At 32.8% G+C, this 19,031-nt stretch overlaps 1 protein-coding gene across 1 annotated transcript; it reads right to left on the bottom strand.

The window, feature by feature from the left end:
* Window positions 1-16,308: 16,308 nt before the first annotated feature.
* LOC134281628 (uncharacterized) lies at window positions 16,309-17,994 on the bottom strand (the record flags this gene model as incomplete). Its single annotated transcript, XM_062764061.1, has 6 exons — window positions 16,309-16,329; window positions 16,428-16,501; window positions 16,846-16,986; window positions 17,376-17,499; window positions 17,746-17,817; window positions 17,915-17,994. Coding segments are annotated over 6 exons (512 nt in total), but the record flags the coding sequence as incomplete, so codon positions are not given.
* Between the last annotated feature and the right edge of the window lie 1,037 nt (window positions 17,995-19,031).

Raw genomic sequence — 19,031 nt, 5'->3', positions numbered from 1 at the left:
TTGAAAACTTCTTAAGTCAAAGAACATAGGTCATTAGCGTAAGGATTTTTTGATAATCATTGTTACCGTAGTTCTCTACACACACGAGGTAAAGCAGGAGAGAGAAAACCAGACTGGGCTGTTTGTTTACATTCAGCTGCGGTACCAGATTAATTCTGATTCTGACAAAATCAGATCGTGATATTAGGATTGGAAAACTCACTGTCAGTGTCTTACCATTTACATTGATAGTTTTAAAATAATTTTTTCATCAGAATATAAAGGTGATTCATGTAAGGAATCCATTCTACTCTGTAAATGAGCCCGGCTCTCTGTACTTCTGAGTACTTTGATTATTTCTCCTTATGTTGAAAGTATATGCATTTTCCAAATGTTCATTCCCAACACAACAGAATTGTAAAGTATCAGAATTCGGGAATTTATAATAATTCCACATCAACACGACAACTGTGACATATTGTCTAGAACCAATCAGATAGTGTGTTGTATTAGCATATTATAATGATGTATAAGATAGCGATATAAAAAATATAGAAGGTAAAGAGGAAAAATTTATCCTGTCTATTAAATAGTATAATAAAGAAAGGCAGTGGCTTCGATTTTTATGAAATTTTAATGTCCGATGATGAATTATATTCCCAAAAAGTAAGACAAAAAAGTGTGTTGTATTAGCATATTATAATGAGGTATAAGATAGCGATATAAAAAAAACATAGAAGGTAAAGAGGGAAAATTTACCCTGTCTATTAAATAGTATAATAAAGAAAGGCAGTGGCTTCGATTTTTATGAAATTTTAATGTCCGATGATGAATTATATTCCCAAAAAGTAAGACAAGAGTTTCCAAGGCAATTGAACACTCCATTATTTCAGTTTGTTCATTAACATGCTCATAAACGCAAAAACTAAAAAAAAAAAAATGTGAAAACTTGACTGACTATGTAATTCATATTTCAATATGAATCTACCTCGATATATATTTAGAAATTCAATGTATTATAAGCTCATGAAAAGATGCACACATTTGACCTTTATTTATACCCCCCCCCCCCCAAAAAAAAGGAAATCCTGTTCATATGACTTCTCGCTCTCAATTTTCACACAAATGCATAAAATAAATGTTAAATTACATATCTTGTATCGATTTAAATGCAACCCAAAAATTTACGATGTCTTTGAATAAAAATTTCATGCTAAATTGACCAAAAAAAAAAAGATACTCACCTTCAATAAGCTATTTTCAATAAGCTGTTTTCCCGTGGGTATTTATTTAATTTAATTTTATTTTCTTTAAAACGCCGGTATTCTATTATGGCAGAGATATACAATTATGACTGTACTCTCTAACTGTTAGGAATAATTTATATTTCACGAGAAAGGGACGCCATACATTTTTCCGTAAAATACATAACATGGCGTTAGTCGTTTAATTTCTTTAAAATTTCACGTTTTGTGAATGGTGCACAAATTAGAAAATTAGGTATATATAGAATACTTTAATGGGAAATAAAGACAAACGAAGTGTAGTTATTTGCTTTTAGAAATTATATTGAAAAATAATAACGCCATTGTGTCATCTTTGTTACCCCAGCAGTGTTTGTCGTGTGATTTTAAACTTATTTGACATCCGTATGAATTAGGATTTAAAAAAAATTAAATCCACAAGATACCGTTGTACAAGTAACAGTTACTGACATAATGCGCCGTTGTTTTATTCTTTAGTTTTTATAGAAAGTTGCACGGAATACCCGATTTCGCGGATTCAACGATACCCTAATATCGAGTATAATATGCGATTTCACGGATAATATCTGATTTCGAGTATTCTCTCCGACCTGTTCAAACATACACTGTATATGTACAGCTGTTTGGGATTTCCGGTTTCAATCAGTCATTTGTTTCGTACTAAAAGAGAGAAGCATGATAAATTTCTAGCGCTTCAAATAATAAATTTTTCTTTGTAAATTTGGTCACAAATTTTTAAAATTCATTACATTTTCATCAAAAAAAGTTTATTGCTTACAATGTAATCATGTAAGTATGGTTTGAAATGGTCACTGTAGGCCCACGACATCTACGGTGCCGAGTTGCCGTTTCTCTCTCCCTCTCTCTCTCTCTCTCTCTTCTGGAATGTATCACGATGTTATAAAAAGTATGTTAGCTGTATAGCTCTGCTGTAGAACGCAACTGGATTAACTTCAAGTATTTCTCCATAAAGATATAATTTAATTTTGTTTGCATCCTAGTCTCTCATTGGTTGACTTCCGAAGAGGAACGCAAATTATTTTGTACAAATAATTTGGTATGGGGACACACCTCCTTGACAACCAGCTGAATCATCTATATCCATACATTTCCAGTCCTTGGAATTCATGAGAAATTCCAGATTGAATAAATGTACCTTTAACTTCAAACATTAGCTCGATCTTACCTCATATAAACAAACATCATGGCTGCCAGGTCTGTGTAACAGTTACCTTGGTATTGCCTCCCCTCATTTCTTATCACTTCCATTACTACGATTGTATTATTGAGCGGCATTTGAACTCGTAAAAAGCAGCACACTTTTACATCCACAGTTGTTTTTTCATTTTAAAATTAAATTATAAGGAATGACTTTAATTCTTGGTCAAATTATCATGTATAACCTGGTTTGTTCAATTTTCGATTTTTGAGTCACCTGAATCAGGTGACCTATTGTTATCCGTTTTCGTCCGTCGTCGTGCGTCGTTTGTCGGATGTTAACATTTGAAAATTTTCAGCTTCTTTTCTGAAACCACTGAACCAATTTCAACCAAATTTGGTATACAGCATCTATGGGTGAAGCGGAACATCAATTGTGAATGTTTAGGTCTCTGCCCCCCCCCCCCCCTTGGGCCTGAGGGGTGGGACCGAAAGCACTAAAATTATTGCAATCTTCAAAAGTCATCTTCTTTACTCCTGGACATCAAGCAGGCAAACTGTTAGCATGAATGTAATGAGCATTGAGTCCTCTACCCAAATTAGGAAATTCATGGCCCCAGGGTCAGGGGTTCTAGTGCTAGGGCGGAGCTATATAGATTATATAGTAAAAATGCATTATTTCTTTGAAAATCTTTTTCTCTGATCCTGGCTGTTAAATAAACTAACCAAGTACATAGTTATGATGAGCAAGAGCGCCTTTCTAAAATTGTAAATTTTATGACCCCAGGGTCAAGGGTTCTGATGTTAGGGCGGGGCTCTATTGATTATATAGTGAAAATGCATTAATTCTTTAAAAATCTTGTTTTCTTCTCCCGGGGCATGTTTCACCAAAAGTCGTAAAATTAAGAATTAACTTAATTGTACTTCCGGTGTAAAGACGAATAATGACCCCCATCGAATAATGACCGGGGGGTCATTTTTCAACGACAAAAAATGACCCCCACCCGTAGAAAAAAATCATTTTTTGTAGAAAAAGGGTCCTAGGGGGTCATTATTTTATTTGTTAGTCCTATGAAATAATGACCCCCATTGAAAAATGACCCCTTTTAAAGTGATACAAATTATACACTTTCTGATATCTTCTTTACATCGAAACTAATTTTTACATTTCCTGTAACCAGAAAAATACAAAAAGTTGTATGAAATAATTAAGAGATTCGCGTAGTCTTTCAATGCTAAAATTTTGTTTGAAAAGGGATTCTTTTATTGTCAAGAAAATAAAATTTCTTTTTAATATTCCTCCTCATAGAGCTTGCTTAAAGAATGATATTCCACTTGGTTTTAGAAATCAAACCAGAATCAGGTTTAAATACTTTTTAATGGAAAAAATTAGATTTTCCGTCATTTCAACTTTAAGTTGGTTAAAGTTTGACAAATCCTATTTGACAATGAAATAGGGAGAAATTTTTAACCCCCCCCCCCCCAGAAAAAAAAGAACATAACGTTAAATCAAAACAAAAAAAAATGATAATAAATGAAAAGCAAAAATATAAATAAAACTCTATACCTTTCAATGATTCCGAAAGAGGTTCTAGATAAAATATTGAAATGAAGTTAGCCTCACACAAGTACTATCATATCATAATTTACTTCGCCATTACTAAAGTATACTTTAAATGTTGGTGGAGGTATACTTGAAAGTATTGTGGCAAAGTAACAGTTAAAAATTAATAGAATAGTAGATCATTTTTAGTTTATATTTAATTCTTTCTTATAGAAAAATAAAGCTAGGGTGGGTTTTTTTTTGCTTTTGTTCAATATCGACTTCCTCTAAAAAGAAAGGGGATGGGGTAAGTATAAGACCTAAAAATATGCTCTGTAAAGCTATGGGCTAGTGTAAAATACACAGCTATAATTAATTCAATGCCACTTTTTCCCGTACTTGACAGCTTCGATCAAAATGGTAGAAAATACTGCATCTTGAAATTCACAGAATTCAATCATGACAACATAATCTAGATTCAATTCATATATTTTTTTGGTTTATTATGCTTAATGGCAATATATTTCTGGAATAAGAGAAAATATGTAGGCACCTTTTATTTACTAGATCTAGATCTGAAATTGACAAACCCAAGACTATCTAGTGTAATAAAATTACAATGTACATACAACTTTCGTAATAATATGAATGGATGTAACCATTTTGAAGGAATGCATAAATCGTAAGAAATCTTTAGTTGCCAGCTATATAGTGTCATATCTTGATGAAATGTGTCTAAGTCAAAGATGTACGTGTTGTAGATCGTTTGATCGTGTGTACATTTTTGTGATATCTATAATGAAATGATGTGCATTCCTTTTAACAAGTATTTGTTACATGTACCTTTCATATTCTTGGTGTTTGATTATAATTTTTTAATTAAATATGATTTTTTAAGGTAAAAGTACTATTTCTGATATTTTTTTAATCTGAAAGTAACCCCAGACAGTCATTTGATTATTAAATCCCGTGTAAGTGCAAAATGGTCAAGAATTTGACTATCGGTAAATATCCTATCTTTCATTAGTAAGAGGAGAATGGTATATATTTTCATCATTTTTGTAATCATTTGGCTATGTACTCCATCACATTGAAGATTGAAAACATTGTGACAAAGACTTTTAAAAAATATTTTCAAATATAGGGTGCATAATTAAAAATAATAGAGTTCATTTGACTATTTTTATTAATGGTGGACTTATCTTTTATGTTAATTGAATGAAAAAGAAATTATTCTATATAAAATATTGTTTAATATTATTCATTTAGAAAAGTTTATAAACGACGATGTTTGAAGAAGTATTTTTGTGATTTTTCATATTCCCTTTATGAAAAGTACCCCTAAAAAAATTGAAAATGTGAAGTTGCAGTATGTAGATACCATACAAAGTTTCACAGCCTGTTCTAGATTGATAAGCAAGTACTAATTTATCATTTTGAAAAGTTTGAAAATCTTGTGACAAAGACTATTTCGACATAGGTTCTACCTTAAATAATTCTTGTTTTACTCCATCCTTTTACTCAGTTCCGAGTATATTTTTCTGAGAATTTAATATGAAAATCAGAACAAACAATTTTATTGTTGTAACGTCTTCTTTATAATGTATATTAATTAATATGAAAAGTTAATTGAAGACCATTTCTTTTTATTTTCCGGTAATTGAAAATTCGGGGGTATATAGTTTTATCGTGTTCGTCTATATGTCAATCTGTCCATAAGTCTGTTTGTTTGTCCGCAAATCATTAGCCTTTACCATAACTTTTCATTTATTGGAGCTATGACTTTCATATTTAATATGCATATTCCTTGTGACAAGACCTTACTTTGGGTGCCACTAAATTTGATCTTTTAACCTTTACCTTGGATTTAGCCCCATTTTACACAAAAATGCCAAATTTTTACTTTGGCCATAACTTTTAAACGGTAGATACTAGTACTCCCATACTTCAAATATGTAGTTTTTTGTCATTACCTTTCATTGGATGCTAAAAACCTTGACTATTTGACCTTGACCTTGGAGTTTTCCTTACTTATGATTTTTTTTACCTTAGACATAACTTTTGAACGGTAAGGGCTAGGGTATTCATACTTCACATATGTAATCCTTGTAACATTAAACATTTTCGTAAGAAATCATCAACTTTGACCTTTTAGTTTGACCTATCTTTCAAAAACCTATCCTTAGCCATTACTTTGGAAGAAGTGGTGCTAGCTAGGGCTTTCCTATTTTGCAGTTGTATTTCTTGTGAGAAGATCCTTCTTTAGGTAACAATATATTTAAATTGCATTTAAGAAAAGTTTAATCTTCGCTATTTTGCTATATAGGGGCATAGCTGTTTCACAAACACATCTTTTTATATATGATGATTTGCGGATAAGAGATGGATACCTCAAAGCGTAACAGACGGGCGGACAGATGTCCCCACCACTATATACCCTCTCACTTTTCAAGCGGAGGATAAAATAATATATAATACTGCTGATTTTTTTCTGTCAGATCGATGATTTCCACCATCAAAAAACAATGTTAACCTAACCTTTAAGGCCTGATAAATCTTTCACTCCTTTAGATTCTGAATCATTGCATTTACCTTAAAATATGACTATAATTGTATAATGCTATGAGATCAACATATCATCAGTTTATTACCAATAAGCTCAGGTGAGCATTTTGGCCAATATGCTTCTTTATCTAATATTTTTTTGCCTCCTAAAAAAATTTAGCTTTAATCTACAGGGGGTCATATTTCTACGGGGTCATTTTTCTTCATGTGGGTTCTGCGAATTTTTAGGGAAGTGACACTTTTTCTACGGGCAAAAGGGTCATTTTTCTACGTAGAATAATGACCGGGGGTCATTTTTTGCTGTCGAAAAATGGCCCCCGGTCATTATTCGATGGGGGTCATTATTCGTCTTTACACCGGGGCTTACGCCAGAATTTAGTCTGTCGTAACTTGCGTTTCACCAAGTGAGGTATTTTGAAACAGGCCGTATGCATGCCTATGTATATTTCACGTATTACTAGAATGTTTAAATACTGGTTTAAATTGTTACATACAAGCGGCATATGGTATGTTATATAGTGAGTGTGAGAATCCAAATCTTAGGGGCAATAATTGGGCATGTGTTATAAAAAACAGCTGTGTAATTTAGGACTTAATTATATCTGGAATGAACAGAATAACTTGGATAGTCGAATTTGTCTTCATATCATACAAGAGAGGCTGAAAGATAATTTTGTACAAAATTTATTATGTGATATGGATAAAGAATAAAAGTGAAGTATATATAAACACTTGGTCAGTAACTTCTGTTTACAGTACTATTTGGTGAAGCCAATTCCAAAAATGTTAAAGAGATATATTTCTAAAATTCGTTTGTCCTCGCACAACCTATTAATTGAAACTGGTAGGCACAAAAATATCCCAAGAGACCAAAGATTTTGTCCAATTTGTAAATCACATAAAGATATAGAGGATGAATATCTTTTTTTACTCATATGTCCTAAATACGTAGACTTGAGAAAAAAATTCATTAAGAAATATTATTGGAGTAAACCCTCTGTGTTTAAACTTATACAGCTTATTAGTGTTAATAATATCAAAGAACTCTGTAATCTTGGGAAATACATTTTACAAGCTTTTGAAATAAGGAACTGCCAATAATTTATATGTATGTTTTATGTAAACTTTGCATGCATATTGTATTTATTACATTTGTAAATCTGTAAAGGACACTTATACATGTAATATCCCTGTCATACAAGGTCATTGTGATTTTTTTTCCATCACATGTACAACCGTTCATTTCCTATGTAAATATTATTGTACATTTTGTTATATGCCATAGGATGTTTATCCTGAGCAATAAATAAATTACAACTAGGAGACTTATTGTTCAAAGAACAATAAGAGGTCTTTCCACCTTTTGAATTTCAATTTCATTTATAATTTATCTCTTTAAGATTAAATTTCATAAAAAAGAAACCAGGAATGGCTTGAAAAAAGAAAAAAAATAAAAATTTAAAAATTTTTCAGGTGACCTTGACCTTTGACCTTCAAATCATATTCAAGGTCAAAGGTCAAGGGTCACATTGTAATTAACCCCATGTCTCTATGACTTATAGTTTAAAAGTTATAAGGTTTAATAGTAAGCACGAAAGCATTTAAGGGCAGTAACTCATTCAAGGAGTCACCAGATCTTATTGCGCTTGAACATAAAAGTTTTGCCTAAAATCCCATCAGACATTAGAGAAGTTTTTTACGGTTTACGGTTTTGGAGCAATAGCAATAAAAATGTTTTTCGCACAAGGGGCAATAATTTTAAATAGGGTCAATCTTAAGGGACCAGAATGAAATATTTGAAACAGTTTTAAGAGTACATATTAATGATGCATAGACATTAAGCAAATGTTGAAAGACAAAAGAGATAAAAAAAAGAACTAAATTTCTCAGTTTTGGAATGACCTTGACCTTTGACCTTTACATGAATTTTAAGCTCAAAGGTCAATGAATCTTATGCAGTTGGGCGCATGTCTCTACACCTTCTCGTTTTGAAAATTTTTAATTATTTCTAAAATTCAAAAAGTTTCAGGGGCAATAACTCATTGAAGGGGTCACCGAAGACTTTCACAATGAATAGATTCCAGAGTCCTCTCAATTAGTCGAAGACTTTAGTGAAGGTTTCATATTTCTACGGTTTACGGTTTTGAAGTAGTAGCGATAACAAGGTTTTTTCGTACAAAGGGCAATAACTTTTAATAGGGTCAATCTTACGGAATACGAATTTAACCTTTTAAATAGTTTTAAAAGTACATATTAATGATGCTAACACAGTTTGTATATGCTAAGCGACAAAAAAGATATAAAAAGAGCTTAATTTCTCAATTTTGGAATGACCTTGACCTTTGACCTTTGCAATAATTTCATGACCAAAGGTCAATGAATCTTATGCAGTTGGTCCCATGTCTCTATCACTTCTCGTTATGAAAATTATTAATTATTTGTAAAATTCAAAAAGTTTCAGGGGCAATAATTCATTGAAGGGGTCACCGAAGACTTTCGCAATGAATAGATTCCAGAGTCCTCTCAGTTAGTCGAAGACTTTAGTGAAGGTTTCATATTTCTACGGTTTACAGTTTCGAAGGAGTAGCGATAACAAGGTTTTACATAAAAGGGGCAAGAACTCCGTAAGGGGTCATAGGTCATATACGTTGGGTTGTTTTTCGAAATAACTTTTGATGTCGAGTATCATGAACTAAAAAGTTTTTCGATAAGTCTTTCGGATCAAAAGTCCGTAGCGGAAAAATAATAATAATAATAACTAGGAGACTTATTGTTCACAGAACAATAAGAGGTCTTTCCACCTTCTTTGATGTTTTCAATTTTGTTTATTTGACTCCTTAAAATTAAATTGCATGAATAAAAAAAACAAAACTGTCTTAACCGATAGAAAAAATTAAAATTTAAAAAAATTGAAATGACCTTGACCTTGGAAATTTTTCAAGGTCAAAGGTCAAGGGCACAATGCAATTGACCCCATGCTTTTACCACTTATAGTTTTCAAGTTATAAGGTTTTATATTAAGTACAAAGAAGTTAAAGGGCAATAACTCATATAAGGGGTCATCAGATCCTTTCGCATTTTTACAATGAAGTTAGGCCTAAAGACCCTTAACACATTAGAGAAGGTTTGGTGTCTCTACGGTCTACGGTTTTAAAGTAGTAGCGATAACAAGGTTTTTCGCATAAGGGGCAATAACTTTCAATAGGGTCAATCTTCGGGGACAAGAATGAAATCTTTGAAATAGATTTAAGAGAACATATTAAAAATGCAAAGACTGATTGTATATGTTAAAAGACAAAAGAGATATAAAAAGAGCTTGATTTCTCAATTTCTGAGTGACCTTGACCTTTGACCTTTGCATAGATTTGAAGGTCAAAGGTCACTGAATCTAATGCAGTTGGTCCCATGTCTCTACGACTTGTCGTTCTGAATATTTTTAATTATTTGTAATATTCAAAAAGTTTCAGGGGCAATAACTCATTGAAGGGGTCACAGAATGCTTTAGCAATGAATAGATAGAAGAGTCCCCATAATTTGGTAAAGCCATTGGTGAAGGTTTCATACCTTTACGGTTTACGGTTTCAGAGGAGTAGCGATAACAAGGGTTTTTAGCACAAGTGGCAACAACTTTTCAAAGGGTCAATCTTAGGGGCCAAGATTTATATCTTCTAAAGAGTTTCAAAAGTACATATCAAAGACATAAGATAGACCGTATATGTTTAAGAACATAAGAGCTATTAAGAGAAATTTATTTCTCATATTTGGAATGACCTTGACCTTTGACCTTGAAATAAATTTGAAGGCAAAAGGTCATTGAATGTTATGCAGTTGGTTTCATGTCTCTACGACTTTTCATTTTGAAAATTTTTAATTTTTTGTAAACTTTATAAACTTTCAGGGGCAGTTACTCATTGAAGGGGTCAAAGAAAACTTTCACAATGAATAGATTGAAAAGTCTCCTAAATTAGTTGAAGACAATGGTGAAGGTTTTATATCTCTACGGTTTACGGTTTCTGAGGAGTAGCGATAACAAGCTTAACGGTGAAAGGGCCAATAACTGCGTAAGGGGTCTAAGTTAAAATATGGGGGGTCATTTTTCGGAATAACTTTAAATATCCAGTATCATGAACTATAAAGTTTTTCGATAAGTCTTACGGTGTCAAAACATAAGGTGAGAAATAGAATAATAAAAAACATAAGCATTTCAATAGGTCTTTCCACAGAAAGGTGGAAAGACCTAATAACTAGGAGACTTATTGTTCACAGAACAATAAGAGGTCTTTCCACCTTCTTTGAACTTTGTTTTATATCTGACTCCTAAAAATTAAATTCCATGAAAAAGAAACCAAAACTCTCTTAAAGCATAGAAAAAATGAAAATAAAAAAAAAAAGAATAACCTTGACCTTTGACCTTGAAAAAATATTCAAGGTCAAAGGTCAAGGGTCACAATGCAATTGACCCCATGCCTCTACCACTTATAGTTTTCAAGTTATAAGGTTTAATAGTAAGTACAAAGACGTTAAAGGGCAATAACTCATATAAGGGGTCATCAGATCCTTTTGCACTTATTCAGTGAAGTTAGGCCTAAAGACCCTTAAGACATTAGTGAAGGTTTGATGTCTCTACGGTGTACGGTTTCGGAGGAGTAGCGATAACAAGGTTTTTCGCACAAGGGGCAATAACTTTTAAAGAAGTTAATCTAAGGGGACAAGAATTAAATCTTTGAAACAGTTTTAAGAGTACATATTAATGATGCAATGACATTAAGTATATGTTGAAAGACAAAAGAGATATAAAAAGAACTAAATTTCTCAGTTTTGGAATGACCTTGACCTTTGACCTTTACATAAATTTTAAGCTCAAAGATCAATGATTCTTATGCAGTTGGTCCCATGTCTCTACGACTTCCTCGTTTTGAAAATTTTTAATTATTTGTAAAATTCTAAAACTTACAGGGGCAATAACTTATTGAAGGGGTCAATGAATACTTTCGCAATGAATCAATGAAGTGTCTACTAAATTAGTTGAAGACATTAGTGAAGGTTTCATTTCTCTACTGTTTATGGTTTCGGAGGAGTAGCGATAACAAGCTTTTTTGCGAAAGGGGTAATAACTCCGAAAGGGGTCATAGTTCATATACGCAGGGTCAACTACAAAAATCTTTTACGGAGTACATTATTATGAATTTAAAATCTTTTCGATAAATCTTGAAACTCAAAATCACACGGCGGAAAAATAATAAAAAACTGGGAGACTTATTGTTCACAGAACAATAAGAGGTCTTTCCACCTTCTTTGAATTTCAAATTTGTTTCATATCTGACTCCTAAAAATTAAATTCCATGAAAAAGAAATGAAAACTCTCTTACACCATAGAAAAAATGAAAATTTAAAAAAAAAAAATGACCTTGACCTTTGACCTTGAAAAAATATTCAAGGTCATAGGTCAAGGGTCACAGTGCAATTGAACCCATGCTTCTATGACTTATAGTTTTCAAGTTATAAGGTTTAAAAATAAGTACAAAGAAGTTAAAGGGCAATAACTCATATAAGGGGTCATCAGATGCTTTTGCACTTTTATACTGAAGTTAGGCCTAAAGACCCTGAGGACATTAGTGAAGGTTTGGTGTCTCTACGGTCTATGGTTTCGGAGGAGTAGCGATAACAAGGTTTTTAGCACAAGGGGCAATAACTTTTAAAGGGGTTAATGTTAGGGGACAAGAATGAAATCTCTGAAACAGTTTTAAGAGTTCATATTAATGAAGCATAGGCATTAAGTATATGTTAAAAGACAAAAGAGATATAAAAAATGCTTAATTTTTCATTTTGGAATGACCTTGACCTTTGACCTTTCCATGAATTTCAATGTCGAAGGTCAATGAATCTTATGCAGTTGGTCCCATGTCTCTTCGATTTGTAGTTTTGAAAATTTTTAATTATTTGTAATATTCATAACGTTTCAAGGGCAATAACTCATTGAAGGGGGTCAACAAATGCTTTCGCAATGAATAGATTGAAGAGTCTCCTAAATTAGTCAAAGACATTGGTGAAGGTTTCATTCCTCTACAGTTTACGGTTTCGAAGAAGTAGCGATAACAAACATTTCTAGCCCAAGGGGCAACAACTTCGAAAGGGGTCAAGGTTCATTTATGCAGGGTGAACTGCAATAATCTTTTATCATTCTTATGGACTATAGTTTTTCGATAAATCTTGAAACAAAAAATCACACGGCGGAAAATAATAAAAAAGAAGAAACAGAAGGAAATCAATAGGTCTTTCCACCTTCTAGGAGACCTATTGTTCACAGAACAATAAGAGGTCTTTCCACCTTCTTGGAATCTTAATTTTGTATCTGACTCCTAAAAATTAATTCCATGAAAAGAAACCAAAATTCTCTTAAAGCATAGAAAAATGAAAATTAAAAAAAAATTAAGAATGACCTTGACCTTTGACCTTGAAAAATGTTCAAGGTCAAAGGTCAAGGGTCACAATGCAATTGACCCCATGATTCTACAACTTATAGTTTTCAAGTTATAAGGTTAAATAGGAAGTACAAAGAAGTTAAAGGGCAATAACTCATATAAGCGGTCATCAGATCCTTTTGCACTTATATAGTGAAGTTAGGCCTTAAGACCCTTAAGACATTAGTGAAGGTTTAGTGTCTATACGGTCTCTACATAACAAGGTTTTCTTGCACAAGGGGCAATAACTTTTAATAGGGTCAATCTTTGGGGACAAGAAATAATCTTTTAAATAGTTGTAAGAGTACATATTAATGATGCAAAGACAGTTTGTATATATTAAGAGACAAAAAAGATATAGAAAAAGCCAATTTCTCAACCTTTGACCTTTACATGAATTTTAAGATCAAAGGTCAATGAATCTTATGCAGTTGGTCCCATGTCACTATCACTTCTCGTTTTGAAAATTTTTAATAATTTCTAAAATTCAAAAAGTTTCAGGGGCAATAACTCATTGAAGGAGTCTCCGAATACTTTCGCAATAAATAGATTCCAGAGTCCTCTCAATTAGTCGAAGACTTTAGTGAAGGTTTTATATTTGTACGGTTTATGGTTTCGCAGTAGTAGCGATAACAAGGTTTTCCGCAAAAGGGCGATACTTGGTCAATGTTACGGAATACGAATTGAATCTTTAAGATAGTTTTAAGAGTACATATTAATGATGCTCAGACAGTTTGTATATGTTAAGAGACAAAAAAGATATAAAAAGAAATTAATTTCTCAACTTTTGAATGACCTTGACCTTTGACCTTTACATGAATTTTAAGCTCAAAGCTCAATGAATCTTATGCAGTTGGTCCCATGTCTCTCTCACTTCTCGTTTTGAAAATTTTTAATAATTTCTAAAATTCAAAAAGTTTCAGGGGCAATAACTCATTGAAGGAGTCACCGAATACTTTCGCAATGAATAGATTCCAGAGTCCTCTCAATTAGTCGAAGACTTTAGTGAAGGTTTGGTGTCTATACGGTCTACGGTTTCGGAGGAGTAGCGATAACAAGCATTTCTTGCGTAAAGGGAAATAACTTCGAAAGGGGTCAAAGTTCAAACAAGGGCTGTCGTTTTTCAGAATAACTTTTGATATCCAGTTTCATGAACTATAAAGTTTTTCGATAAGTCTTGCGGTTTCAAAAGTCCGGGAAGAAAAAGAAGAAGAACTAGGAGACTAATTGTTCTCTGAACAATTAACGGCTTTCCACCTTTTTTTAAGTTTTCATGTCATTTGAATTAAAAAAAAAAAAAAAAAAAAAAAAAAAAAAAAAAAAAAAATAAAAAAAAAAAAAATTCCTCCAGCTGGGCTTGAACCTACAACCCTTGGTTTGTAAGTCGGACACGCTAACCATTGAGCCATCAAGTTGTACACAAGTAAGCGTAGTTTGTAAACTAATTTTTTTTTGAAGGTGGAAGAGGATACCTGTAGTTTCGTAGGAAAGTACCGGTCAAATTTCTTAAAAAACTGAGATCTTGCCGGTTTGATGTGATATTGTATGTAGGAAAATGATTAGAATAATTATGGGACACATTTGCAGTGAAGCAATGACACTTAGCATATATAGAGTCGTAAAAGCGAAAGTAATACACGTGGTCAGTTGCAGAGGAAATTCAAAATCCCGGAAAAACAGTGAGTAAGATTTAGATTTAAATCTAAATAAAATTAAAATAAATTCCATACACCTAAGAAAGCAAGAATACTTGGTATTAAAATGTCGTAATAGAGCAGGAGAATCGAATGATATTAACAATAATTGCAGAAATAGCCAATACGAGTTTTAATTAATTTTTATGCTCAGCAATAACTAAATTTCAGACAGAAAAAAAATGCAGATTTTGCCGATATTCACTATAATTTCAAAATACTTTAGAGACTCACCTTAAAACTCTCAGGACACTTTCTTTCAGGTCTCTCCTTCCTTTTATTACAAATCTTATGTCGATATTTCGTTTCGTTTGACTTGTAGACATTTTCTCTAAGTCGGTGTTGATTTTCTTTTTAAAGGGGGGGGGGGGGGTTTAACTTTATAAGCATTTGTTAGAGTGATGGTTGTAAATACCTCCACGACCTTTAGCTTGATTGTGACCTTTGGGTCAATGGGGTCAAAGGTCAAGGTCATTTATCAAGGTCAAAGGTCAAGGTCATGAAAAGAGAGGTAAACTTGAGATTAACACTTGAAGCTGAATCTAGATAAAGGTAATGAATATTTCTTTATGACCTTTTGAGTAAGGGTCAAGGTCAGAGGTCAAGGTCAAAATCAAATTTCAAGGTCAAAGGTCAAGGTCATTTGAATTTTAAGCTTAAATTGACAATTTCTCTACTTTTCCAATGACCTTTGACCTTTGACCTTGACCTATTTTCAAGGTCAACGGTCATAAGATCTCATGCACTTGGTCCTATAACTTTACCACTTGTCATTTAAAAGTTTTTTTTATTTTTTTTTTTTGTAAACTTTAAAACTTTCAGGGGCAATAACTCATTGAAGGAGTCACCGAATACTTTTCGCAATGAATAGATTCCAGAAGTCCTCTCAATTAGTCGAAGACATTGTTGAAGGTTTCATACCTCTACGGTTTACGGTTTCAAAGGAGTAGCGATAACAAGCATTTCTTGCTGAAAGGGGCAATAACTTTGAAAGGTTTCAAAGTTCACAACATGGAATCGTTTAAAATGGTTTTAATAGTACATACTAAAGTTGCAAAGAAAAAAGCTATAAAAAATGCGTAATTTTACATATTTTGAATGACCTTGACCTTTGACCTTGACCTCCATTTTAAGGTCAAAGGTCAATGAATCTTTTGCAGTTGGTCCCATGTCTCTACGCCTTGTCGTTTTAGAAAAATTCTTGATATTTGTAAACATTGCAAGCATTCAGGGGCAATAATTCATTATAGGAGTTTACAATCCTTTCGCAATGTTTGATTGGAGAGCTACTAAGTCAGTCGTAAACATTAATAAAGGTTTGGAATCTCTGCGGTTTATGGTTTCGGAGAAGTAGCGATAACAAAAATTTCTTGCGAAAGGGGCAATAACTTCGAAAGGGGTCAAGGCTCATTTACGCAGGGTGAACTGCAATAATCTTTTACAGAGTACATTCTTATGGACTATAAATCTTTTCGATATATCTTCAAACAAAAATACATGCGGCGGAAAAATAATAAAAAAAATAAAAATATTAATAATAATAAACAGAACAATTTCAATAGGTCTTTCCACAGAAAGGTGGAAAGACCTAATAAACAGAAGCATTTCAAGAGGTCTTTCCACAGAAAGGTGGAAAGACCTAATTATGACGGTGAATTACAGTTCTGAATGTGCATTTCTAACACTATTACATTAATATAAATGTTTCAGTCATCAATCACATTTATGTTGCTTTAAGATGATTATATATGTATTTATTTACCTCCCCTTTTTCACAAACTCGGGTCTGGTTACACTGCTCTGTTTCATTAACATGGTCACATGAATAACACTCTGCTGAAATAAAAAGAAACCTTGACACTCTTTACCCCCAAAAAATAACAATTAATCAGAGAAGCCGATCCAACATCAATTTTTTCTTTACAATCAGTTGAATTAGCTCATTAATTGACATAATGTGGTTTGAAAGATTGCAGAATATATGCCATGACGACAGCATTAATTTATGATGTGTGAACAGATGAACCCTTGGATCAGGTGATGACAAAAATGATGATTAAGGTTCATCCTGTGAATGATACACAGTGTCTGCAAACTGATTACTAGTTTGCTAACTCATAAGACTTGCTGTTTGATTAAGGAGAATTCCCATCACACATAAAGATTAAAAAGAGACTTACAACATCTTCCACAGAGTCTAGGACATATTTTGTCTGCAAAACAGTCGTCTGCACAGAAGTGAGGATTAGTTGTGAACAGTAAAGTACAAGCCAACTCATCTGTGTCGTCACACATAGAGGGCGCTGTTTCTCTACGTGAATCTTTGATAAAAATGCAACTTCTTAACTCCTAATTTGTATCATATACAGTAAATTTAAATATACGATATAGAGACATATAAAGATATCAATTTAAACAGAATTGATTGATTGATTGTATATTGTTTTACGTTCCTCTCGTTAATTTTTCACTTGCCGGTGGAGAGCTGCAAATTTTGACCTATACACAGCAATTAGGGCCATTGAGCAGGAGGGATCTTTTTCATACCCGCACCTACTGCGACACGGGACCTCGGTTTATACAGTTTCATCCGAAGGACCGGTCTCCACGTCCCGTCCCACATTTGATAAACAGAAACGAAATAACTCTGTAGGTTAATATTTTATGCCTGAGAACAGGGCTCGATCTAAAATTATAAACTAATTAATACCTTTTATGAAAACTGGAGCGTCTATGGATCTTTTTATGTGCCCATTGTGATTACAAAGATCTGACGAACAACAGGAAGCGTCGGCTCTTCTACTTATAGAACGTTTACCATAATGAGAACAGACCTGGGAAACATAGAAACAATTTAAAAAATTGAACAGCGATCATTGACAACAAAACAAAGTAAGCATTAGCTCAAAAACAAAAACAATCTACTTATTGTTTATAGAAAGTTTCTAAGAGAGTATCTCAAGTGCTTATATGTATTTCCATCCCAATGCTTATTGTTCGAAATATAAACATTAGGGTATAATATGCATGATAAAAATAAAATACTCAATATATTAAATCAGAAGTAAAATAAACCGTACGGAATTTGGAGCACAGCCTAATTTGAAGACCTGTCGAAAATCATTGGTAAAGGACACTCCAGTAATGCATTGCTGGAACAAAATGATCAACAACAGTACAATTTTAAGGAAACTGTTAACATAGGATTCGGAAAATAGACTTCTTAAGTTGAGATGCTATTTATCTTACGTAATCAGTTCCTGGACACTCTATTGTTGTGTTACACCTCTCAGCAGAATCGATGTCTTTACAGGAGTAACATTTTAAGGCTGCAAATTAATTACGTGTAGTTATTGTTTCTTTTTTTAATTTAAGGTCAATACAATGAATTATGATATATTTATTATTTTTTTTTTTTTTTGCTAATTATAATCATATGCTTGTACAGAAACGAAAACAAAGTTAAAAAAAAGAAAAGAAAGAAAAAATGGAACAGCTCAAGTTTATATTTTTTTCAGTTAAATTCGTGTATGGTACACCTTACATTTTTCATAGTGTTGTACTGCATATATGTAGAGAAAGTTGGTATATTGTGATATACATCTTATCTGCATGTGTCTCAGTTATACATTATCCTATATACATTCTAGATAACACTGAAATATTTTCTATAATCTTGATTACAGATCTCTCGTACAAATTCAAAGACCTTCAATTTTACCAAAACATTTAAAGAAGACCCTAAAGGCATTGTGATCCTTCAACTGAAAGGAATAATTTGACAATTAACCTTAAGCGTATATGTAGAATTTGATTGAATTAACATGTGATAATAGATTATAACACCGATTAATGTAAAATATTTTTGCGTCATTTGTTAATATCTGAACATTTCCAGCTTCTCCTCTGAAACAACTGAACCAATTTCAACTAAATTTAGTATACAAAATCTGTGTAAATCGAAACAATCATTGTGAATTTCATTGTCCCCACCCCCCTGGGGCCTGAAGGGTGGGACAAAAACCACTCAAATTAATGGAATCTTTAACAATCTTCTTCCCTTCTCCTGAACACCAAGCAGTCAAACTGTTGGTATGAATGTAATGAGCATTGAACATGTAATGAACATCTTCTACCAAAATTGTGAGTTCATGGCCCCAGGGTCAGGGGTCCTAGTGCTAGGACGGGGTTATATAGATTATATAGTGAAAATGCATTATTTCTTTAAAAATCTTCTTCTCTTCTCCTGGGTATTAAAAAAAATACTAAAAAGTATTTATGATGAGCAAGAGTGGCTCTACCAAAATTGTGAATTTCATGGCCCCAAGGTCAGGGGTTTGGTGTTAGGGAGGGCTCTTTTGATTTA

This window comes from Saccostrea cucullata, unplaced genomic scaffold (assembly GCF_032062105.1).
Source record: "Saccostrea cucullata isolate Sc308-1 unplaced genomic scaffold, CSIRO_AGI_Scuc_v1 ctg5334, whole genome shotgun sequence".
In the NCBI taxonomy this organism is placed as follows: Eukaryota; Metazoa; Mollusca; class Bivalvia; order Ostreida; family Ostreidae; genus Saccostrea; species Saccostrea cuccullata.
This window is presented reverse-complemented; position numbering and strand designations above follow the sequence as displayed.